At 34.4% G+C, this 25,527-nt stretch overlaps 4 protein-coding genes across 6 annotated transcripts; 2 read left to right on the top strand and 2 right to left on the bottom strand.

Annotated features, from left to right (window-relative positions):
* The first annotated feature begins 64 nt into the window (after window positions 1-64).
* Window positions 65-14,600, top strand: LOC149903342 (uncharacterized). The gene is made up of 18 exons (XM_090108580.1): window positions 65-179; window positions 4,330-4,490; window positions 4,582-4,713; window positions 4,920-5,099; window positions 5,267-5,659; window positions 5,750-6,461; window positions 6,707-6,828; window positions 7,096-7,254; window positions 7,367-7,545; window positions 7,624-7,756; window positions 7,840-7,954; window positions 10,130-10,204; window positions 10,278-10,405; window positions 10,483-10,710; window positions 11,147-11,351; window positions 11,587-11,738; window positions 12,912-13,121; window positions 13,611-14,600. Exons 1-18 carry the CDS (start codon window positions 155-157, stop codon window positions 13,788-13,790), a joined length of 3,489 nt encoding a protein of 1,162 aa, XP_089964706.1. The 5' UTR covers window positions 65-154; the 3' UTR covers window positions 13,791-14,600.
* LOC149903343 (arginine kinase) lies at window positions 8,108-10,117 on the top strand (the record flags this gene model as incomplete). Its single annotated transcript, XM_090108881.1, has 1 exon — window positions 8,108-10,117. A coding segment is annotated over one exon (1,374 nt), but the record flags the coding sequence as incomplete, so codon positions are not given.
* A 115-nt stretch (window positions 14,601-14,715) lies between the features above and the next one.
* On the bottom strand, window positions 14,716-17,342 carry LOC149903341 (uncharacterized). Its single transcript, XM_090108951.1, has 4 exons — window positions 16,649-17,342; window positions 15,592-15,841; window positions 15,202-15,348; window positions 14,716-14,911 (listed from the first exon to the last, which is right to left on the bottom strand). Exons 1-4 carry the CDS (start codon window positions 17,204-17,206, stop codon window positions 14,850-14,852), a joined length of 1,017 nt encoding a protein of 338 aa, XP_089965077.1. The 5' UTR covers window positions 17,207-17,342; the 3' UTR covers window positions 14,716-14,849.
* A 437-nt stretch (window positions 17,343-17,779) lies between these two features.
* On the bottom strand, window positions 17,780-22,301 carry REG (proteasome regulator gamma). 3 transcript variants are annotated; one of them, XM_090108817.1, is made up of 5 exons: window positions 22,116-22,301; window positions 21,426-21,563; window positions 21,095-21,313; window positions 20,340-20,555; window positions 17,780-18,944 (listed from the first exon to the last, which is right to left on the bottom strand). In XM_090108817.1, exons 1-5 carry the CDS (start codon window positions 22,143-22,145, stop codon window positions 18,801-18,803), a joined length of 747 nt encoding a protein of 248 aa, XP_089964943.1. In that variant the 5' UTR covers window positions 22,146-22,301; the 3' UTR covers window positions 17,780-18,800. The 3 variants fall into 3 exon arrangements, with proteins under 3 accessions (XP_089964943.1, XP_089964944.1, XP_089964945.1); XM_090108818.1 differs by having other exon boundaries at window positions 22,119-22,301; XM_090108819.1 differs by lacking the exon at window positions 22,116-22,301 and adding an exon at window positions 21,883-22,107.
* Window positions 22,302-25,527: the final 3,226 nt, after the last annotated feature.

The following is a 25,527-nucleotide window of genomic DNA, read 5'->3' as shown; positions in this document are numbered from 1 at the left end:
CGCCCTCCACTACACGGCGGTTTGTCACGACGAAGCGGCGATGGCCGGCCTGCTCGAGCGGGCGGGCGCCAGCCGGGGCGCGCGGGACGCGGCCGGACACACGCTAGCGCACTACCGCGCGGCGCGCACTCTGCTCGCGTTGCCTGTAGCCAACATGCCGTCCCGACCGAACCAGCCAGGTAAATATTACTTTACTTATATTTTAAAAAATTAAGTAATTAGAAGAATAACAGTTGAATACTATTTTATTGTGCTTTTAAATAACTTTAAGTTATCATTAAAGTAAACAAAAACATTATTTTTCTTAATTGTTAGAGCTTTTTCCCACAGTTTTGTTCTATATGTTTAAGTGTTTCGTTTTATATTTTATTTAAACAATACTTATTTTAATTTGTCGATGAGAAATTATTATCATCTCACACAAAGAAATGCCTTTAAAAACTTTATTGTCGCTGCTGATTAGTAGATAATAAATATTTCAGGGAAGTTAAGTATCTTTTTTTTTTCATGAGATGAATCTTACATTTCACAGAACGATGTTGTTCAAATTGTGTATTTGATACAAAGTACTTGATCATATTTTGTTTATTTAATTGTAAAAACTTAACTAGTTAGTACTGAATCAATTTCTTTAACTTTTTGATTATACATCAACGAAGGTAAAACTTAAAATATTGATAAGTTTTAAAAGTTTATTAAGAATAACGCCTTATTGCATACTTATTTACAAAAATTATTTTGTTTATGCACTATTTTTTTTTAATCAGAGATAATTCAAGCTTGATAATTGATGTGTAAAAAAGTGTTTTTTGCAAATTCCAGATTTAAATAAAGTGTGCTAATGTGGCATATCATTAATTTTTTTAACTTAATCTGAATCTAGAATCAAAGAAAGAATAAAATAAATTATACTTTTAAATAGAACATGACGAAAATAGTTTTATTGCCACTTTGGTAAGTTTCGTGAATTAAGTGACCAATTATGTAAGAACGCTTGATATGCCCGTTTTTATTCGTTCGTATTTCCATAGGAATTTCTTTCTAGATATCTAATATATTTGATTTAGTTAATTTGAAATAACATATTAATTAATCCAATTAATAATAGCTACTTGTATATTAATAAAATGTGTTGGTAAATCATGTTACTTTTATACTGTACAAGAAATCATACCGTAGATACTTATTAAAACTTTAGTCATAGACTAAAGTTACATTATCAGCCCAACTATATAGTGTCGTGGAGGTAATTCAATTTTTAGTAATTGTAAACTGGACTTCAAGTTATAATACTATCCTCAAAGAAAGTCTACTTAGTTATTCTGTTTGCGTTGGCCATAAATGGTCAAAGCATGCATGTAAATTCCACACTCGTAGCGTTTTGTAGGCATTTCGTAGCAGCCATATGATTATCTTAATACTAGTCATAATTTGTTTGATTTATTTACTTTACAGTAATAATGTACTTTATTCTATAGATAACATGTTTTTTAAACTTAAAAAAAAATATTTCGTTTATTTGGTTATTCTTATTACGGTGAAAATTTGTTTTAAGTACAAAGTTGATCTACGAAAAACAATCTACTGTATACTAATAATATATTAATAATCTCTGTTATACTTAAACCCGGATTCGTCTTAAGTAATTTGAAATAACATACCGTTTATTGAACACCATGTACATATATGCGGGTAGAAAAATCTAAATAGAAGCGTTACGTCGCAAGTACATATTTAGCGTGTAGATAAAGGCTTGGCTCTTAAAGGCGGGGCTGAAATATTGCGTGGTCATGAATTATTTATTTTCGTACTAGCCTTTCTGGCAAGCCGCACCCGTTAAATAATTTTCACCTTTTCAATGTATTATATATTAAAGTTTTTATAAGCCGTCATCAAACCGTTACCGAAAGTGTGAGACAAGTTTTTAAATTAGCTATTAAACAAAATAAAAGCAATAAGTGTTATCGCTTGCACAAATCAGTTCATTTCAGTGTTTCAGTAAGTTCGTATTATGCTAATCTGAAACGATTTCGACCGAGTGTCACGCAAACTTGTTGCTCTTTACGCAATAACTTTTGATTCACCTCTTCATTGAACATCTTAATACTTTACTTAGGTTCTGCGGATGTATTTTATGACAATTATCATTTATTCATCATTAATCCTTTTTATCATCCCTTGTTTTTATTATAAAATATATATTACTTGGTACCGATCTTTGTTCTAGAGAACAGACTATACATAAAATTGTTTTTGTTATATTATAAGCTAAATAGCCCATGAGCTATGACGTAATGTAGAGTTAGGTCTAGGCGCCAAAGAAAAATAGTAATTAATTCAACCGTATGATTAGTAAGCCAAGAACAATGTATACATATTGTAGGTGAAATGGTATACATCGATACAACGATAAAATCTCAATCGATACTACCAAGTACCAAGTCGGAATTAGTCAATACAAACTATGTTTTGAGTAGTGAGGGAACATAATGACTATTGACAGCGATGTCCTACATTGGACATGGTATGAAAGGGCATGTGTAGGCTTCGATCGATGGTAGTTGAGTCATTAAACATTAAACTTGTCTGTCTTTCAACCAGAGGTTTTAAATAGCCTTGACACACGAATTTCAGGTCTTCAAGTACTTACCTACTTAAATTTTCATAACAACTACAACGTAATTAATTTTTTCATACAGCACTACAAGTTACAACCTACTACGTAAAATATTATCCTTTGATGTTTAAAAATGTATTATCCTCCTAAAAGAGTGTTATTTTCATCAGTCCATTAAATTCAATAAGTACCTAATTACTGAAGTCGCATAATGAAACAGATAGGTATCATTTCAGCCAACATGATCACTCTTTAATCTCTTATATCTTATCTTTCTTACTAATATTATAAATGCGAAAGTTTGTGAGGATGTGTGTTTGTTACTCTTTCACGCAAATACTACTGAACCGATCACAATGAAATTTAGCATACATATAGAGGGTAACTTGGATTAACACATAGGATAGGTTTTATCCCGGAAATCCCACGGGAACGGGAACTATGCGGGTTTTTCTTTGAAAACGCGGGCGGAAAGCTAGTATTACCTACTTATACATATATATACGCACATCAAAAGTTTTACATGTGCATTGTAATTTATACATGTACAATAACTTGTATTGAAGTGGTTATAAGGTGACGACATTTTCAACAGGACATAAGAAATTACTAGTAAGTACTTATGTTTAAAATAATTAATATTATACGCGTCACCCACCCACATACCGTGTTTAAGTAACCCGCATAAGGCTGACGTTATTTAGCAACAGTTATATTTATATTTTGATGTTGGGTTAACCTAAATTTAAATTTAATACAGTAGTTTTTGTCATCTTGAAACGACTATTCTATTATCACACTATGAATAAGAATACATCTTCAGACTCTAAGATGGAAGGTGGTGTCCTATTTTAGACTGAAAATATGACCGTTCACATCATGTCTTTATTTTGGCGCATAACGATCAAACCAACGTCGGCGATTCTGTTCTTCTTGTTCTTTCTGTTTTTTCTGCTCATTTTCTAATCCAATTTAAGATTCCATTTTAAAACCATTTCTATCCTTCCTATCACTGTATCACGATCCATTAACGCACCAGCCAATATTTCCCACGTCTTCTATTGACAGCCGATTAGCCTTGAACTTTTTTATTGATTAGTGTTTCTAGAAAAAATATAACTACGTACTAACATTCAAATGTTTTGCTTTACGTAGAATTCCGATGTCGTGTACCTAATTAAATTTATTACTTTCATTTCAAAAAGTTAACAAATTCCTGAAAGGTGGCTTGCTTTATAAACTACATAATTTACCGTTGTCCTCGTTTATTACAAAGAAAACATTATTTGTTTTAAATCAAAGAGGAGACAAATTTCGTGATAAGGGATACTTTTGAGGAAGATTAAAGACAATCACCAAAACATATAATATTTCCATCCCCATTACTTGCATCAAATTTTGTCTCGTGATAGAAAAACAATATGTGTAATAATTGCTGGTATTCTGATCCATGCAAACTGTAAAGTACCATATTTTATACCGGTAAAACATTTATTCCATGCACTTAAAAAAAGGAATGCTCATTTTGTAAACAATAGAAACAGAAAAAAATTAACATGAATTCTTCTTACTATTGATTATAACAATTATAAAAATGGGTATGACGCATGAATCTACATCCGGTCACACATCCCAATAATGAAATTATATACCTATAAAATAGGATCCAAAATTATATGCTACAGATCTAAAATAATAATAAATTACAACAGGTTTGGTGATCAAGCGGCATAACATTCGAATATGGTGTCACGAATGCGACATGGAGCGCTTACAGCGCGTGGTGTGGGAGGGGCAGGGCTCCAGGCTGCTGAGCGAGGTCTCCAGCCAGCCTATTGTAAAGAAATTCTTGGAAGCCGTACCTTACATGATGGTAATCTTTAATATTTTCAGCTAAAAGTTTAATTCACCTTTTTTACCGATTGTAATTGCCGTCATTTGTAACTTATAACATAATTTTTCAGAACACAATTCGAGATATACATAATGCAGTTATTCAAAACAATTTGGAAGGCCTTATTAAACTTACGACTGACCCGGTTCCTCCACAAATTCTATCAAGCAGAGATTCAAATAACATGACTGTATGTCACAAAGTAAGTAATCAAACATAATATGAATTTTTTTGTGCTTCGTTCAGACGATGTAGTTACACCTAAAAAAAGAGATAGAAACGAATACGAAAACAAATATGTAAACGTGATGCATAAAAGTTATACTAACATGATTGTATATATGTATAAACATCTATAAACAGACTGCAACGAAAAATAATTTGCTTGAACTTAATTTATTATTTTAGGCGGCAGGGTTAGGACATGGGGGAATTTTGAAATATCTCATAGAAAGGTATCCTCAAGGTATAAATGAAATAGATAACGATGGCCGAACACCACTACATTATGCGGCAATAGTTAAGGATGATCAGCATACATTTAAAACCCTAAGTAGCTTTGGAGCAGATGAAGGAGCGTTGGATAATGTGCGTAGAAAAATCCATTTATAACCATTTTATAACACTTTTTTAATTAATTTTGTATCACCATAATGCTTTCATTGAATAATGTGATTCATTTAATAATTTAAATTATGTTAGTTGACATGCAATGGAAGAAGGATAACTGTAATGTAAATCATTTCTGTTTTTAGAAAAATAAGACGCCCGCTTATTACATCAACAGACCCCAAGAAATTGACAAGAATCACCTAAAAATTTTACCTGACGCTCCCAGAACACCGTCTAGTTCATATCCACCTTCATGGGATTGGAAAATATTAAATACTGATTATACATCTGAATTAAATAAAAAACCAAGAAGAAAAAATTTTAAAGCATCAACAGAGAATATTTCATCAAAAACAATATCTAATACAATATCTGAAAGTATAGAAAATAACACAAGTGCCATGAAAAATAGTAGTACTCATGAATTGATCAGTAGTTTACCTGAACTAAATGACAGTAATGAAAAGGAACCAATTATTGAAGAAAATCCGAACGACTCAAATGAAATAACGCAAAATAAAGAAACAGATATTCAGGTGAGCAGCACACAATGCATGTTAGTAAAACTTTTTTATTTCTTTGCATTGCTTAAAGGTCATCCGCATGATTTTCTTTTTACGTTCTAGGAAAATATTGAGGAACAAAACATCTCTAAACTACAAGAGCATAATGAAGACGACAAAAATGATGCTATTGAGGAAAACCATCCAAAAGATAAGGATAATATAGAGGAAGAAGAGGAAGCTATTGAATCTGATAGCGTTCCAGATAACGAAATGTCTAGTGATCATAATAAAGCACCAGAAAATAACGACGATTCTGCGAATAATGGAGAAACAGAAGCAAAGACTGAAGTAGATGAAACTGAAAATGACACTGAGGCACCTGAAAGTGAACAAATTAATGAAAATGTAGACAAAACAACATCCATTGAATCTAAAGAAGAGCCTGAATCTACAACTGAAGATCAAATAAATAAAAATAACTTTGAAGAAAACTTGAACGATACAAATGACGGCGTAGATGATAAAAATTACGATAGTCTGAACCCAGAAGTCGACGATACAAGCAAAGATAACGAGGCAGAAAATCATATCAATACAAATGAGGCACATGATAACGATGAGCATGATGTGGATCGAGTTGAAAATAATCATCAGAATTCAGAAACAGGTGATCCAATAAATAACAACTATCATTCAAATACTCATAATACAAACGATGACGCTAATGATTCAAAATTAATTGAATCTAAAGAACATGAAGATAGCGATAAATTTAACGGTGTACAAATACATGATTCTGAAGCAGATGACGCATCGATTGCAGTTAATGAAGGTAATATCAAAGTTGATCACAGTGAAGATGACGATGATGTACAAGTACAGGGTGACACACAAACCGAACACAATGACATACACATTATCGCAAAGGAAACACAAAAAAATGGAAGTGCTATTAGGAGTGACAGGGTTTCTTCTGGCACATCACATGCAATTTAAGCAAATATTATTATTAAGAAAAATATATAATTATTACTTAGGGTCCCTTACTAGTTCAATATTTTTGTTTTACACATTAAGGCAACACCAACGGTCGCAATACCCAAGAAAGTCTTATAGAAGGTATTGTGAGTAGTGAAGCTGAAAAAGACTCACAAGATGCAAGTGTAACTTTAAAAGGAAACGGGGATCTTATTACTGTCGTAAGTATTCTTATTGGAGTAATATTAACAGTCTATTGAAAAGGTAACATTGATAATAGATATTTCTCGTGCCGTTTCAAAAAGCATCATTGTAGCACACCGATATATTTTTCACAGACACGATACACCGTTAAAGATAATTTGCTAGCTTATTAGATTATAACATTGTGTTAAATAGAAAGTAGTCCGCGAATGCCTATGTTTTCAATGTTTAACTTCTATTATATTGAATAATTGAAATTCATCAGCTATATTTTATCCTCCCAGGATAATCAAATAGATCCCGAAGTAACTGAACTAATTAATACGGGCAATATGGAAATGCTTGCGACGTTAGTATTAAATGGCGAAGGATCGAGACTTATCGGAAGATATTCCGATAATTTGGAAATTCAAGCATTTCTGGAAAACGTACCGACTTACATGGTAAGCATAGAATACTTTACAGACCTATTGAATCAAAATTGAATAGGAGTTTTTTTATCTATTTGTGCCTATTTGAGCGCTCACAATTATTAATGTGGTAAAATACTTTTAGCAAAAGATAAATAAAGTGCATTTGGCTGCCAAAAATGGAAATATAAGGGAACTTCAAGCGGCGTTAGATAGACGGAAATTTGCAATAGCTCGAGATCCGATATCTGCAAATGGCGCTACGCCTCTACACGTAGCAACGGTTTATGGAAAAACAAATATTATAAAATATTTAGGGGGACGGTAAATATATTCCGAAGTGTTTTTTATCTTAGTGTTGTTATTTTTTTATAAGAAGAATGTTGAGATATTTTTCAACAGTTTTCCAGAGACACTGTCTGCGGTCGATTTTGAGGGTCGAACGGCTTTACACTACGCGGCTGTTTTACCAGACAACGGCCATTATTATAATTTAATACAACAACTTGGCGCTAATTCTAAGGATTTGGATGATGTAATGAAGAAGAATTAACTATTAGAAGAAGTATTAATTTTTTTTCACTTGTTCGTAATCAAATAGAGTCATATTTGTTTCAGAATGGTCAATCTGCTGATGATTACTATAAAAACCCCAATTTGCTACCATTTAATCACCTTTTAACTGATTTCGGTATCGGTGAAGAAGAAATAAAAGAAATGTTTTCTGATAAAGGTAAGTTATAATCATAAGTGAAAATTATCACTAAAGATTACAGTCGTTTTGTTTGTTTGTTTTATGTGAGTAAATTACAATCTTTAATATATTGTCAATTTGACTTTTTGTTGAATATTCTGTTTAATCTAAATCATACTAATAATTATTTATATAGTGCCAGAGGATCGTGTGTCAAGCCGACGATCTTTGGATACCCCGGAGTCATTGGATACATTAGACCGCTGCTATCGTCTCCTTACATCAGCGAAACAAACGCGTACACCTCTTTCAGCATCATCAAATAAAGCTACTCCTCCGTTAGTTCTTGGGAGATTTCTTAAAAAATCTGTGTATGAATTAATTAAACATCGAATCACTAAATTAGACCATGACCTATTCGATGTCATATGGCCTGCTGTTAAAAAAATACCTGAAAATCGTAACATAATTCAAACAGTAGAAGAGGATTTTCCGGGTGGAGTGACAGCGCCGGATTATTATATTTACGATGTCTTTAGTGAATTTTTGATACCACTTTTAAAGGATCTGCATAACATTAACATTTCCTATGAATTGCCATTTCATCCCCCGTCTGATTTTGTTAATAATTCAGTTGTTTCTAATCCCTCGACATCATCGGAGCCTTTGGTTGAATTGAATGTGGATCCAAGTGATGAGTTTGTTTTATCGGGTAATATAGAATGTTCAAGGAATATAGACGGTTTTGAATTACCTCTTAATCTCAAAATCGGTAAACTAGAAGCAATTGAAAGAATTATCACTACAATATTGCTAAATGCTGAATTTACAAATATAATCGGGCTTCTAAGTCCTGAATCAGACCAAAAAGGAGGCAGCTACTATACACTTAATGAAGTATTAGAAAAACCATCTGAAGTAAGCGCAACTCTAGCATCTTCTGGACTACTGATTCCTCTGTGTGAAAGAGACGAAATCGATGACTTGAGTCGTTTGCACGGAAAACATTGGCCATATGGTCGAGGAGTTTTCATTAGCGACGATAAAACAGTGGCAATATGGATAAATGTTCACGACCACTTAAGGGTAATTATCTCAACACCCCTTGATTCCCCAGGCGAAGTTGGGCTGCCTTTTAGTAGAATTTCTAATATCATGAGGTACCTTCATAGCAAACTTGATTTCGTTTGGCATGAAAGACTCGGCCATCTATCTAGCAGACCTACATTTTTGGGGGCGGGACTTCGTTTTAATCTTATTATTAACTTTCCTGGCTTATCAAAAGATTTGGAGAATATCAAGCACCTATGTGCAATGAGGGGACTACAATATCGTGAAACTGTTAGCGAAGATATTGCTAAGGTCAGCAACTATCAAAGTTTAAGTGTAACTGAAATAAATTGTTTTAATGATTTCGCAACTGCGATATCTAATCTTCTTCATCTTGAAAGAGATTTATCTCTTCAGAACTCTGCACATATAGCGACAATGTTGAGTAATATATTCCGAAGAAAAAGAAGCAGTCTGGCGGATTTGAACGTACACGGGCTGGATGAGAAACACTAAAATTTAAATTTGCAATAAATCACTTTTAGTTTCATAAGTTCACTCAATTAGTATTAATTTTCATTATAATAATGATGTTGGAAAGGCATAGGTGCCCGGAGAACATTGCATCTAGGAATTAAAGGCTCTATTAACTCTTAGGTCAGTACTGAATGTTAAGTATTTCTAGACACATTGTGAGTGGCGTGTTCGTGAACACTTCAGGACGACGTGTTTGCTAAACGATCACGCTTATACACGAAGTAGTTTATTAAACAAAGCTTTTAAAACGCACTCACTGAAAGCACCAGACACCTTTGTCTTTCCAAAACTTAAGTGGTGTTTATATTGTAGCTGTGTGTTTAGAAATAAAAATCGATGAGATATATAAATTTTAAATGTAGATATTTTACAATCGGAAAATTTTCATGAGGAAATTTTTTTTCTAAAAATAAATAGGAATAGCTCTGACTGAAAAGGTTTTTAAAAATAAATCGATGTAGCTCTGACCTATAAATAATAAAAAGCATTGTGTGTTAATAACTTGCCACTTCCGCTATTCGATTTTCCTTTCAGTCGCGGTAGTTAAGCCCCATGTATAAACGTGTGCGACTAATCCAGTGGCGTTGTAATATCGAAGGTCGACACTGAATAATTGATCGCTTTCAGACGCGAGTCACGCAGCGAACGGCCAATTGGACATTCCCATCTTTCACACCGAAGAGGGCAGATACCTCGCTAAGTGTAAGGCATTTTAAAATGGAAAAGTCTAATAAATTTGGAACGAAAGATCTTGACGTGGAAACTGTTATTTCAGCTCTCGGCGATCCTTTGATCAAAGGTCTGACCGAGGTGGCTAACGTGAAACCGAAAGATCCGATCGCGTTCCTCGCATCGTTCCTTCATAATTTCCCTGATCACGAAAAGCCTCGATTAGGTACGCCGGTAAGTGAATATTTAATACTTATATAATTATTCTTGACTATAGGGTGTTTTAATACTGGTGTGGTGACAAACAACAGGAATCAAACGTGCTGCTAACGAAAGGTCTGCCAGAGTTTGAGAACGACTATCCACCACCAAACGAGGATGTGTCCCAGTCGAGGATGGACACGAAGCCGCTGAACGCGGTGCGTAGTGCGGCGCGGACCACGACGCGGCCCACGCGGCCCATCGACGTGATCACTGTGGAGCCGCTGCACGAGCCCAGCCCGGACGCGCCGGAGGCTGCTCACACTAGCGCGGATCGGGTATGTATGGATACGGATAATATTTAGTGGGTTATTGTGCAAATACACAACTGCTCGATACATTACACATCTGTTTAACCAACATCACTGACACAGAGACATAGTCATAGACTTAACAGACTCAAAATTCAATCTCTTAACAACTTTGTTAATGAATGTGTTAAATTTGATAAATAACTTTTTTTTTACTACGGGCTTTGATGTATTTATTTTCTTTACTTTGTGAATCACACTAAGTAACTAATTTTGAATTTGCATTTACGACAGGACATAATTATCTTAATTTTGGCGGGAAAATAATCATCTTCACTTCTAGACCTTAACATGATGTTTTTTATTAACGGTTCGAGAAGTTAAAATTGTACGATTCTGAAACTTTTTACGTTTTAACACACATCCAAACATCCTACCATTAATAATTGTCCATTTATTTAAGGACGAACACGGTCAATCGATGCTACACTTCGCAGCAGCTCGACCCCATACAAACAATGCTCTGTTTCAATTGCTACAAGAAACAGACGTCAGCATTGGGTACCGGGATGAGTTGTATAGAACTGCAAGAGATATCTCCATACAGGCCAATGTTCTGGAGAACACGGCGGAAATTGATCGCTTTGTCCTTCATTTGGCAGCTAGAGGTCAGTTTAAAGTGTACGTTTGGAATCCATTAAATTTAAAATGCTTTGGTGTTTAGGGCTAATTAATATTCAGTTTTAGCTGGAGATCAGAGACTGGTGACTGAAACATTCAGCCTGTGTAGCGCAAATATAATTTTAAAACAGAAACACGATATAATATAAATACCTAATTCGATAAATTAATAATAATTGCTCAATCATCATCATTAAATAATAAATACCTATGGATTTTTAGGCAACAGCGATAAAATAATGGAATTATTACTGCAAGGATATGATCACATACTAGACATAGTGGACGAAGATGGCGTACCTATCAACGAAGTTATATCGCAGCGGGGAGATAGTGATATGGCCAATTTACTTGGTTCCATTCCTACATTCGAGGTATTTTAAAGCTAATTTAATTTAGTTTTTTCAAACATTTATACCTCCAACTTTTTACTGCACAATTAAATCATCAGAACAGAAAATACATATTCTATTTGACAAATTCTTCGACAGCAAAATTGCTAAACATGACATTTTTTAAACTTGTAACGTAAAGTTAAATATTTTTAGAAACTTTTATTGGCAAATTGGCTTGAGATATAAAAAGTATTATATTGTATAAACAGGCCTTTACACTAGCGTAGCTTCAACCCCTCTCTATAACCCCTCACTACCCTTTTTAAGTAACTAATAATAGATATCCATTACAAGATATCAACTTTTGTTATTATTTTATCAACAGAATGAATGTTTCACCTGACCTTATTATTATTGTAATGTCCGACCGGGTGCTACCCTATTATTATGCCACTGACTGTAGTTAAAACAATATTTTGCATACTTTTCCAACTGCTGTGTTTATTTTGAAATGTCCATAAAATAGCAAAGTATTTATTGCGTGGGCTACCCGCAACAAAAAATATTTATAGCATTATGGCTCTATAAATTTGAGGCCGCTTTTTATGGATGTATCCATAAAACAAATAACCGGTGCATTCAATTAATTAAATATACTTTCCATCTATAAAAGTAACAAGTTTTCTTCCATCCATTAAAGGAATCACGAGCCCGCGAGGGCGGGGCAACTTTAGCAAGGGCTCAAAACTCCTTCGAAATACTGAGCCTTACTGAGAGTTCTTCATGCACAACAAAATAAAGAAATAACATTAAGTAAAATATACATAAATGGCACAATAGGCGACCTTATGGCCCAAAAAATATTTGTAGCTTAATATGCTCCTTTGTAAATTTACCGCCATATTATACTTCTCCCCATCCAACCTGCTGAAAAATTATAAATCCACCTTTAGAATAGTTATCCCTACTAATATTATAAATGCGAAAGTAACTCTGTCTGTCTGTCTGTTACGCTTTCCCGCTTAAACCTCTCAAACGATTTTGATCAAATTTGGCACAGACAATCTTTAGACCCAAAGAAAGAACATAGGCTACCTTTTATTGCGAAATATGTACCACGGGCGAAGCCGGGGCGGACCGCCAGTAATCTATTAAATAGACTTTCCATCTATAAAACAATACAGCTATAAACTATTATCCTTCCATGGTCAGGAATCGCGGGAACGTCTCCACGGAGCAGCGAGACGCGGGGACGTATCATTAGTCCGGGAGATCCTCTCCCGTGACGGCGGGGCCACTTTAGCAAGGGCACAAAACTCCTTCGGGAGAACATCGTTACTCGTAGCTGTACTTGCTCAACATGAGGACGTTGTTTCTTACTTGGCGGAGACATTTCCCAATTTGTTGAAGACTGGGGATAATGTAAGAACTAAGATATTATAAACGTTGTCGTCATCAGCACTATCATAATTAGAATAATCTTCTTTGTTGCGATCTCTACAACTAAGTGACAGTACCAGTACCCCTTCAATTAGGGGACATAAAAAAAATGTTGTGTGGTTTTATGAAACCACGGTAAAAGTGAAACTTAGGCACAAAATTATCGTATTTGTACGATAATTATCGTACGGTTCCGAACACTGCTTTATACCTACTCGGCAGCCGACCGTCACGCGACATGCGCTACACAGACCAAAAAGTTTGAGACGATGTAATAAAAGTTTCACTTTAAAAATCTATAAAAGAAATACACGGATTTCTTGCATTTCAGTTCAGTTCTATCAATAACAACATAAATAGAAATTTTCGTTTACATTCACATAAAATTACCTATGTTTCCTAATGCTTTAACCAACCTATAGAATGTTTAGTTACAAAAACGTTATAAAAATATATTCATCGTTTTTTCAGCTGGAAAGAACTCCGTTACACTACGCGATGGGTGTAGACAAAATGGAATCACTCAGCCGCATTCTAACTAGAGCTGGCGCCAAACGTGTCCTCAAAGACCTAAAAGGAAGACAACCGACCTACTATTTCATGAACAAATCCGATATTTTACGACTAAAGGAGGAAGAAGAAATGTATTAGGAAATCGCAACATTTTTTACATCAATAAATCGTCTTAAAAAATCATAACTAATTAAAATTGAGTCATAATACTTTGTAGAGCTGATATTGTTGTCTACCCTATTATTTTGTCCCTTGAAACGATAAAAATAAAAAAAACGTGTGGCACTCGGGGACTGCCGCGGTAAAGCTATTGCATGCTATGCCTTCAAGCCACACCTCCGTGCCCGTCGGAGTGGGGAGCGTGAGTTTTTTCGTTACGGAATTTCTGGATTCGGTCCCCGCGCTCAAGGCCCGCGATAGAAGCTATTCAATAGCTTAATTATATACCTAATATCTCGAAACTGAACATGCGTCTAAGAAAACTTCAGCCATATTGCCCCTTGTTCATTCAGCATGAAAGCTTTTGCTAATAATATGAAATTTGAAGTTTTATAAAAATAATATTTTTGTGTTACCACAAACCCTGCAAAATATAATTTATTGCTCTATTGTCCATAAAAGCGGAATAAAATTGTAAAGCGACCGTCGTATAAAGACTTGTTTTTTCTAAAACCTCTAAATTATAAAATACCTAGTAAGTATACTTGCACTAAATGTTTGCTTGGATTGTGTTTCAGCCATTACACAGATTTTAATATCATTGCATACCTATGAAAATAAAATATAATTCGTAAACAAGTATTTTATAAGTAAATCTCTAAAAAGGTAGGTAATGCGTCAATTTGTATGTGTTTGAATTATTTGTGTACTTGAAGGGACCCTGTTATGATTGTTAGTTTAGAAATTTAGATGTTTAGTGGTATAAGAATTGATTAAAATAAAACGTTTTTCATCACAAGCTATATTTTATTTCCTTTAAATTATTTAAAAGCTAAATAACAGATAACATACAAACAAAAGCAAATTAACAATATTTTAACAAATGTTTCAAAAAACTGCAAAATTTTATCAAAATACATCGACGATAATTCCTGAATCAGCGATTTCAGAATATTATAACCATGCGGTCAAAAACAATTATTATAATACACGATATTAAGTTAGATAATGTAAATATTTAAAAAAAATATATGGATTTCAAATAGTGGATTGCCACGGAACAGGGTTAATATACATCTGTGAAACAGAACCCCGCATACCTGAAAAATTCAATTCAGATAAGTATTAAAACCATACTTAGTAGTTCATTTTCCATAATAAACAGTGTTCATAACTTTTTAAAGACGTGTTAGATTTAACAGTAAAAATTAGATATAACCATTGCATACCTCTACACCATAGAGTAAATTCTACACTAAATCATGATTCATGATGGATTCATGAGATCTTTTATTCTATGTTAATTTCCATAGAGAAAATAATGTTGATACCATTTTGCTAGAAATATGGTACTTTAATATTATTAAATAACAAGAAATATGGTATTTACTAAGTTCGCCCTGATTCAGAGGCACTGGCAGCGGCTTGTTCTTGCTGGTGCGTAACCAATCGCGGTAAGCTTGTTCGCCTTGCACCCGTCGCCTTTGCTCCTCGATAGCGGCGCGCGCAGCTCGACGTTCGGCGCGAGTTTTCATTGCTTGAAATATGTAATTTAAAAAATCAAATGGCAATAAATAATTCGAATTATTTTTCAAACAATCCTTCTTTCATTCGTCTATTGTTTTGCTTTGGCACACTATATTTGCAAATTTGTTTCTACTCTATTTTATGAAATGAGGCTAAGAATTTCGATACCTAATTTCATGAACGTCTAAGGAAAGCTCAATAAAAAAACGCATTTTCTGAACTAAAGATGAGAATTAGTATGTTCAAAGTTTACTTTTGATTTCCTCTTCTTTTTTCCGTATCCATTCCGCCAGCTTCTCCTCCCTGTCACGTTGCCGCCTATTGCGCTCCTGTTCAAGCCGCTCTTTTTCACGATATTTACGCATTATCTCTTCAGCTTTTTGCCGCTCAAGCTGAGTACGTTTCCCTTCTAACCACCGCCGGTAAGACTCCTCGCGTTGCTCCGCCGTTGTTCTGGGCGCTGTTTGACGCTTTAACTTTTCGAGTCGTGCTTTTTCACGCTTCTAAAATATATCAACAAATAGAAACTTCGAAGTACCTAACCATTGAATATGATTAGTTTTACGTGAATTAACTAATGACTGGCCGGTTGGCTTGGTTGGTAGTGACCATCTGCCTTCCAAGCCACTGGTCGTGGGTTCGATTCCCACCCGGGGCAAATATTTGTGTGATGAACATAGATGTTTGCTGTGTCTTTTTTTTTTTTTTTTAACGTTGGGAAATGCATTTACGCATCCCCCTCTGCAGTTTTTCTGCGTGAGGGGGTATGTGGGACTCGCGAGAAGCCATACCCACTAAAACCCAACGGTGGCCTGCGTTCACCTTCGGCGGCAGGGGTTAACAGCCAGGCCTTATACCCCCACCGCGTACGTGGAGATTGCCGCGATGTTTGCTGTGTCTGGGTGTTAATTATCTATATAGGTATTTATTTAAAATTATATATGTATGTTTATCAGCCATCTGGTTTCCATAACACACGAAATGGTGCCGTGTGTGAATATAATCCCAAAATATTTATTTAACTACATACCAACTAACTACTTGTTTAACATCCTTCAAGATATTTTTTTTCAAAGTTTCGATGATAATAATAGATGTAGATGTAAATAAAATAATAGGGTTAAATTGAATTGAATGAAATTCGGGGATCACTATATAAATAGATCCCCGAATTTCATTATTTTCAAATCCAGTCAATAAAAGAACTAGCTCATAACAATGTTTATCAGATAGGACCTAAAGTTTAGGTCCTCAACGGTTTCTGGCTCTAAATTCCACAACTAAAATAAATAATAAATATTCAAACATACCTCTTGTTCTTTTCTTTCCAGCCACTGTTTAAACGCTTCCTGTCTCTTTTTCTCATTTCGCTCTCGTTCTTCCTTAGCTGTTGTGGTTGTGGACATAGATGCGACTGATAGTCGAAAAGTATCAGGACCATCTTCTCGGTACGTCCTATCGTATCGCGGTGACTCCTCTTCTATATCATCCTTATCAATATTTTGTGCTAATCTGCACGATTTTCTTTTGACGCTGCTTGAAGATGTACTAGACAATCTTCCCGTGAGAAATGGAGTCGAGTTACTTCTATAAGAGCTATGAGGATGAGGAGTGATGTCATCAACGCAAGAAGAGTCAGTCTGTAGTGACGTCAAAGAGTGCGAAGCTTCAACAGTCTCAATGTATATGGCAGGATTAATATAACGAGTTTTACTTTTTTTAGAAATAGTGGACTCGGAATCACTGTGATACTGAATATTTTCACCAGCGCCGTTAAATATGTGATTCGAGTTTTTCGGTGTAAGCTCATATCGGGACTTGTTGCGAGCACTATCACCAAAATCACCTTTTTCTATGTCACTCGACATTTTCAAAAAATTAACATAACAACATAATCAAGTATAAATTAAATCTATTTTAAAATTGAGTGATTTATAAAATTTGATGTCAATCTGGTTTACGTCAATGAAAATAATACCGTTCTATTTATAAAAATGAATGGCCAGCAATAAACTTGTTAGGTGTGCTCAAGGGTGAAGGGTGTGCTTGTTAGTTAATCGTAGTCTGTGATCACATAATATGCTGTGACTGCTGTGATATTCCTATAGGCTATATGGAAGAACAAAATTTGCAAACGTTCGGTAAATAATTTAACAAGGTAATATATTCAAACAAAACCCCAACTGTAAATTTTGCTATGATTACTTTTTGGCGCCATATTTTTTTTTGTTTGAACATGTATAATTTCATAAACATAACTGCTGGCTACTTTTACTAATGTACCCTCAAGACGGACATTATTATGTATAAGAAACTATTAATATACTTTTAAAGGTTTATTTTAGACGCTTCCAAAGTGGAACTCATCAAAATGGCTTATTTGTTTCAATTTTAAACTTTTGTGCGGTACGAGCAGAGTTTATCCGCAATAAAACAACAAGTTCACATTCATACAAATGTATTTATTGCAATTTTGTAAATCTTGATCATCAACATATCTATGGAACATGTGACAGCTATATTTTTAATGTCAATGTGGAAATATTTTCCGATTAGGCACTTAACTCAATTTTATCAATATTAAATAAATTAAGTTGAAACAGATAATACAATAGTAAGCACTTACACTAAGTTTACAAGGAATAAATGGGCATCATTGGTTGGTGTCATATTAGAGTTTTGTAGCAGCTAAATTTTTTATGTAAGTAGGTATGTACTTATAACAAAAAAATTATATATAAAAAAATAATTTTAGGAAAGCCTTTATATCAGTCTCACGGTGAAAATAAAATTTTCAGTGATATCCATTTGAGTCCATTGTATTTATTTACTCATGGTTGAAAATTCATATTATATAAAATGTATCCGAAATAATTACTTCACGTTATAAATATCACCTTTTTAAGGCAATAAAATGTTTTCCATTTCATCATAATGGCTACAAAACTATGATATAACATAAGCATCTCATTTTTAACCCACTAGAAAATATTTGAATTAAATCGCTTTTGTAATTACAAACACATTCTGAAACTATTGTTATAATTCTCAAAATTAATTATACTATTAAAAATCGTAATAAAATTCCAACTGTGTATTTTAAATAATTTTCTTCCCAACAAAAATTGAGTCTGTATTATAAAACAATACTTGATAAGTGCCCTAGAGTTTGTGCTCCTGTTTTGATATTGATCAAGCATTTATTGTTATATCCTTCTTTAATAATGAACCTGTACACGGCATGACCATCATTCCCTCTCTTTCGAACACTTTCCAATGATAAAATAAGAAAGAGATGGATTGATTTGTATTCCATTTTAATTATTGCTTTAATCGGAAGAGTTATATGTATTATACAGAGAATTGGCTAGTGAATAAAAAACAAGATAGCTTTAGAATTATCCTTAAATTCGCAAGGGAGCCTTGCGTGACTAATATTACAATTGAGATTAAAATTATATCCTAATATAATGAATCTGCATTTGAGGAACGGGGTTTCTTTATTTTCTCCAGGTTTTTTATGACTATGTCATGTAGTGAGCAGTAGCGGTTACGAATCTCACACATGACTAGCCACAGAGAGATGTACTCTTTCTCGTCCAGTTCCTGTCAATGAGAGAATGCTTATTTAAAAAATATATTTAAAATACAGAATACCTACTAAATGATGACTTATCCTAATCCTAATCCTACTATCCTAATACTATTATAAAGGCGAAAGTTTGTATGTATGGATGTTTGTTACTCTTTCACGCAAATACTACTGAACTGATTACAATGAAATTAAGCACACATATAGAGGGTAACTTGGATTAACACATAGGATAGGTTTTATCCCGGAAATCCCACGGGAACGGGTTTTTCTTTGAAAACGCGGGCAAAGCCGCGGGCGGAAAGCTAGTAAAGTTATAAGATTAAATTGATTAAAAAAAATAATTGCAGTCTGCTTAAAATGATAGATATATTTTTGATGATCAATATCTAGTGATGCAGTATGTTCCATTGAAATAAAGTATCTCCACTATGCAATTACTTTTTAATTCTTTTTATTAGCTTAACCTGTATCTTTGTATGTAACCAATTCCTTTAGACATGATTTTGACCCACTTTTAATGGACAGATTTAATTCAAATCATGTACACTTATCAAGAAGCGGTGACAATACAATATTTGAATTTTAGTTTATAAGTTCTATGTATATTGATTATTTTTCAGCTAATTAACTTTTATCACAATATACAGATACAGATACAACCAGTAGGAAAACTACATATAACATGTTAGAAATGGTCTTCATATAACATGGTATTATCACAATTGACATATAAGAATAACCTTATGATTATCGTAAACACGCTTCCTTGTGTGCGTGAGTCATTTTTTAATGTGTTGTTTGAAGTTTCCCTACTGGTTGTAACTCTGTATATTGTGCTTTTATGTTACGAACAAAATATATTAGCCAACTTAATTTGTGTTACACAAAGTTTTCCAGCAGTTCTTAGCTGTTAAATACTCATTGAAAATTCCATTACTAGTGACTCATCTTATTTATATAGATTGTGTAAATTATTACAAATATGGTGAAACTGTTGTAAATCAAATCAAAATCAGTGAAACCAAAAAAGTTTAAGTAAAGAAAAATATAATACAGAGAATACCCAAAATTCGGTCCTGGAAAATACTGTAATAGACATGTTATAATTGTAAAGGTGGAGTTGATACCCGAAAAATTTTATTTAGCTATTGATACCATACAAATAATATTTTAAATATTCTATGAAAAATATCAAGGTATGGTCACGTTTCCACAATTAAAAGTGATGATAATTTCAACAAACCCCAATAAAAACCGTACATCAAAAGATGAATTTGTAAGTATCTACAAGTAAAATTCCTTCATCCAAGAGAAGAACTAGGTAATTACACAGAATTTCAATAAATTGTATGAAATATATACTTTATTCTTGTTTTCTTAACAAACTAATAGAAAGTTATACTCACTCTAACAGCTCTTCTATAGTCATCAATGTGTGGGTATTTGGCGACTTTTGAAACAATTTTCGCTCTTGATATGAAGTATCTTGAGATTTGATCAAAGAATGCCGCTGCTTCAGACTCCACTGATTGTACCTCTGCTAATGTGTCTTCTTGTATTGATACCCCAAAGTTGTTGCCGTCCTCAATTTTAGGAATCATAAATGAAATCCACATTTTAAGCTAAAGAAGAACAATATATGTTAAGCGACTTGATCATAATGCAATACAGGCTCCAATCCATACTAATATTATAAATGCGAAAGTAACTCTGTCTGTCTGTCTGTTACTCAATCACGCCTATTAACTACTGAACCAATTTTCATGAAATTTGGTATAGAGATATTTTGATACCCGAGAAAGGACATAGGCTACTTTATACACCGGGACATAGGATAGGTTTTATCCCAGAAATCCCACGGGAACGGGAACTATGCTTGTTTTTCTTTGACTGAGCGGGCGAAGCCGCGGGCGGAAAGCTAGTTTAATATAAATTAATCTTTGCAACTTAGTCATAGACTGAGGTAATTTCTAAATGTGTTGTAAGATTAGTAAACATAAGAGAACATAACACAAACAATACATTACCATTAGAATTTAGATCATAACTCTACTGATACATATAGCCATGTTTATGAATAAATACTCTATTTTCAAGTTTTTTTTTATAAACTAAGTGAACTAACAATTAATTGAAGAAATCTCAAAAAACAATAACTTACCAAGTTTGAATCCTCAATAAGTTCCCTGATGTGAGGTTTTACTAGGTGGATAAGGTCACAAAGAGGCTTATTACAAGGGACACTGCCATTGGGAAGTGCATACACCCTCGTTCCTTCTATTGTAGAATTGCTGGAAACTTCCGATGAATCTACTCTTGGCCTTTTAGCATTGGGCTCGTTAGCGGCTTGTGCTGGGGGAGGCACTGGAATGTTTAAATCCTGAAATTCATATCAATAAATTATTATCAAGTTGAGTTTTTGTGAGTATGATTACATCCCTGTTAACTTTAAAAAACATAAATTTATAAAATGATGATTAGCCATAGCTTACCTGATGGACATCAACTAAATCTCTATTTTGGAAGTTTGGTGTTTCTAGAAGTTCATTCAACTTTACTATTTTTTCTGGGAATCCTTTTATTATAAGGTGTTCAGCCTTTTGTTTGAGTGAATCTTTGTAGTCTTGGACCTGGAATTGTATAAATTGTTTTAAGATTAATATTTGGTTAATATTCAAGTTATAAACAATATAAAAAGTTTAAGTGCGAATTGTATGCCATGATCACAATGACAATACCATGGCCGTACTGTGAGGTTATGTCGTTTCGTCAAGAATTCAAAACTTTTTCCAAATAGCCGGTTATAGGTCTCAGATCGAGTTACGGATGGAAATCTTTCAATTTATGCTTAACAGTCAACTTCGTTTACTATACGACATAAAAATAAATATGAGTTTATACATACTTGATTATACCTACTTATAACGAATAAATTAAACACATCATTACCTTTTTCGCCACGTCAGTCATTGTTTTACAATAACTTAAATAGTTTTCAATTTAATAATCCCTTAAAAATTGTTTAATTTGGATAAACGAAACCCACAGAAGTTTTAACTTTGATTCATTAACTCGTGTGGTGATGCTCGACTTGAATGAGCGAATATCAAAATCGGGTGCGTTCAGTTCACTGACACAAGGAAATATGCTTTAAAATAATATATAAATAAAAATTATCCTACCACGTTTGCGTCAATATGATTTGATTCCATAATATTAGTGAATGCGTTATTGCGTAGGTAGGTATGTAAAAATAATTAATACAAATGCAATGCGATGCGAATAATTTCTAATTATATGTGACATTCAACGGAAGCTTTTTTACTTTTAAATTTTAACAATGAGTGTTCAGTGCACAGAGCAAGTAATATAGTGACCAGTGTACACTGTACTCTGCTCTGCCGTCTGCGATGATACCGGCTGTTTTCCAATTACAGAGCATAATGCGGCTCAGTGCCGCACAATGCCGAATTAATATTCATAGAGTTAGCAATAACCTCATTAATGTGTAAATAAAGTGGTATACCTGTGTGGTATACATAATAATTGGTTGAAAAATATTTACGGTTATTTTAAGTAATTTGGATTTTGATTATTTCATTAACATTTTTTTCAATGTTTGTACCTTCATCCATACTTATATTTATTTTTTTAACACAATTTGAATACTTTGATTATTTCGAAAAAACTACAATGAAACGAAAGCTTTAAAATTTTTTCCAACAATTAATAATTACTAACGATAAATCGATTGCACGCATCAATTCCCGCGCATTACTTTTTCTAGTGCTCGATTGTGCGAAGCGTTGCTGTAGTTGGAACATTCAACATTATGCCGCATAATGCGCTCTAGTGCTGTAATTGGAAAACGGGGACCATTTTCCAATCTTTATTTTCGTTTTTTTTTCTTTCTGTAAACCTAAAAAAATATGTTTTGATTTGTTCAAATGTTTATTATATTTTGTACATTTTACATTATATTTTTAACTACCTTTAAAACGAATCTTTAAGGGTACGGACGGATGTATTGATTGGTGATATTTGATAATATGATGTATTAATTAGTTACTTAGAGCAAAATTTGATCAAAATTATGCTCATTGTGTATTGTTATTAATTTTAAAGTGAAACTTTTATTAGGTACATCGTCTCAAACTTTTTGGTCTGTGTAGCGCATGTCGCGTGACGGTCGGCTGCCGAGTAGGTATAAAGCAGTGTTCGGAGTCATTATCGTACAAATACGATAATTTTGTGCCTAAGTTTCACTTTTACCGTGGTTTCATAAAACCACGCAACATTTTTTTAAGCAGATGTAACTTTTTATACTATAATTTTACTCATATTATAAATATATTGTTAGACGTAACTTTTGATTTAATATTTTTGTGGATAAATAGTTGTCAATATAGTTGTCACTGTTTCCTGTCCGAACATGCTTAGCTGTCGAATACTATAAATTGCCACTTTCCTTTGACTCGTGGCGCATTCGTACGAATCGTGCCTAGGGGCTCGGACGCTGTTTATACGACGTTCGACCCAACTACCCTCACTTTACTAATAGTCGTTGACTAGCTGCGTTTTGTTATCAACTACCTACATCAATTAGGTAGCTGTGTAGAATCGCAGTACATTCTTATTACATTCAAACTAATATTTAACTAGCTTCGCATCTTTATTTCTTATATCAGAAGTGGGATAGAATTCAAGCCCATACTTTTTAAATGTGTTTTAGTTTACGTAGTTTTGTAACGGCATACTGGCGTTTGTGTTTTTTCGTGCGTTGTGTAAAGTAAAAGTTTGTTACGTGGATTAATGTAACGGGAATGTAGTTCATCGAAGGAATTGTGTGTAGTGATCCAAATCGCTAGTTGAACTCTGGCGTTGAGGTATTGTCTAGTCGCTGACGTATCGTAGTGATGTATTTCACTAGTCGTACGAGCGTAGATATACCAAGATACGCGAACGGAGTGCCTATGTCATGTGGACGTGGTTATTGTTCTGTCAGGTCAGTCTGGCCGAGGCAGGATGGTTGTGTAATCCCGAAATGAACTACCGTAGTGTTTTAATACGAGAAAAGGCGTACGAGGACGTACGATTGTCAGTATGGCCGTGTTAGACGTAACTTTTGATTTAATATTTTTGTGGATAAATAGTTGTCAATATTACAATATAGTTGTCACCCCCCGTTTTCCAATTACAGCACTAGAGTGCATTATGCGGCATAATGCTTAACGTTGAATGTTCCAACTACAGCAACGCTTCGCACAATCGAGCACTAGAAAAAGTAATGCGCGTGAATTGATGCGTGCAATCGATATATCGTTAGTAATTATTAATTGTTGGAAACAATTTTAAAGCTTTCGTTTCATTGTAGTTTTTTCGAAATAATCAAAGTTAATTCAAATTGTGTTAAAAAAATAAATATAAGTATGGATGAAGGTACAAACATTGAAAAAAATGTTAATGAAATAATCAAAATCCAAATTACTTAAAATAACCGTAAATATTTTTCAACCAATTATTATGTATACCACTTTATTTACACATAAAATGAGGTTATTGCTAACTCTATGAATATTTTTTTTTCAACACTGAACTTAGCGCAACCTTCTGTTGCGTTTCATGTTCCAATTAAGCATCAGCATAATTCGGCATTGTGCGGCACTGAGTCGCATTATGCTCTGTAATTGGAAAACAGCCACTGTTTCCTGTCCGAACATGCTTAGCTGTCGAATACTATAAATTGCCACTTTCCTTTGACTCGTGGCGCATTCGTACGAATCGTGCCTAGGGGCTCGGACGCTGTTTATACGACGTTCGACCCAACTACCCTCACTTTACTAATAGTCGTTGACTAGCTGCGTTTTGTTATCAACTACCTACATCAATTAGGTAGCTGTGTAGAATCGCAGTACATTCTTATTACATTCAAACTAATATTTAACTAGCTTCGCATCTTTATTTCTTATAATATATATTCTAATTATTCGTCTTTTATCGCGTATGTATGGAAATGAGGAATAATGCTAGGCGTCCATTAGAGACGGATCGGGGCGGGTCGCATCGCAACGGGCCGTCTCTAATGGACGCGCTGTTTGATCCTGCGTCCACCTGTACGGGGCGCGGCGGACCGCCTAGGTGGATTTTATCTAACAGACGCTCGCCGCTCACATCCGCCTGCCTGCGTCCACTAGAAGGGTCGGGGCGGGCCGGGCCGCAGCGCACCGCCGGCAGAAATCCGCCTGCGAAGTGATATCCGCCAATGCGTTGCGGCCCGCCCCGACCCGATCCGTCGCTAATGGACGATGTTTCATACAAAACATAGGCCGGCGTATTTTTGCGTTGCGATGCGGCCCGGCCCGATCCGCCTAGTGGACGCCTAGCATAACAGCTAGAATAAGGCCGCCTGTCCATCTGCAAGAAAACTTCCGCAAGAAATGTCCGACAGTCTGTCTGACAGTAGCCTGCAAGTCTTCCGCGTTTCCGCCTGCAAATAGACTTGCAAGCTGCTGTCAGACAGACTGTCGGATATTTATTACGCAAGTTTTCTTGCAGATGGAAAGGCGGCCTAAGGTTTCCACCTGCAAGTAGACT

The sequence above is a fragment of the Colias eurytheme genome, chromosome 13 (genome assembly GCF_061535395.1).
Source record: "Colias eurytheme isolate Ceu_HAF_F1 chromosome 13, ilColEury1 Martin Lab GWU primary, whole genome shotgun sequence".
In the NCBI taxonomy this organism is placed as follows: domain Eukaryota; kingdom Metazoa; phylum Arthropoda; class Insecta; order Lepidoptera; family Pieridae; genus Colias; species Colias eurytheme.
This window is presented reverse-complemented; position numbering and strand designations above follow the sequence as displayed.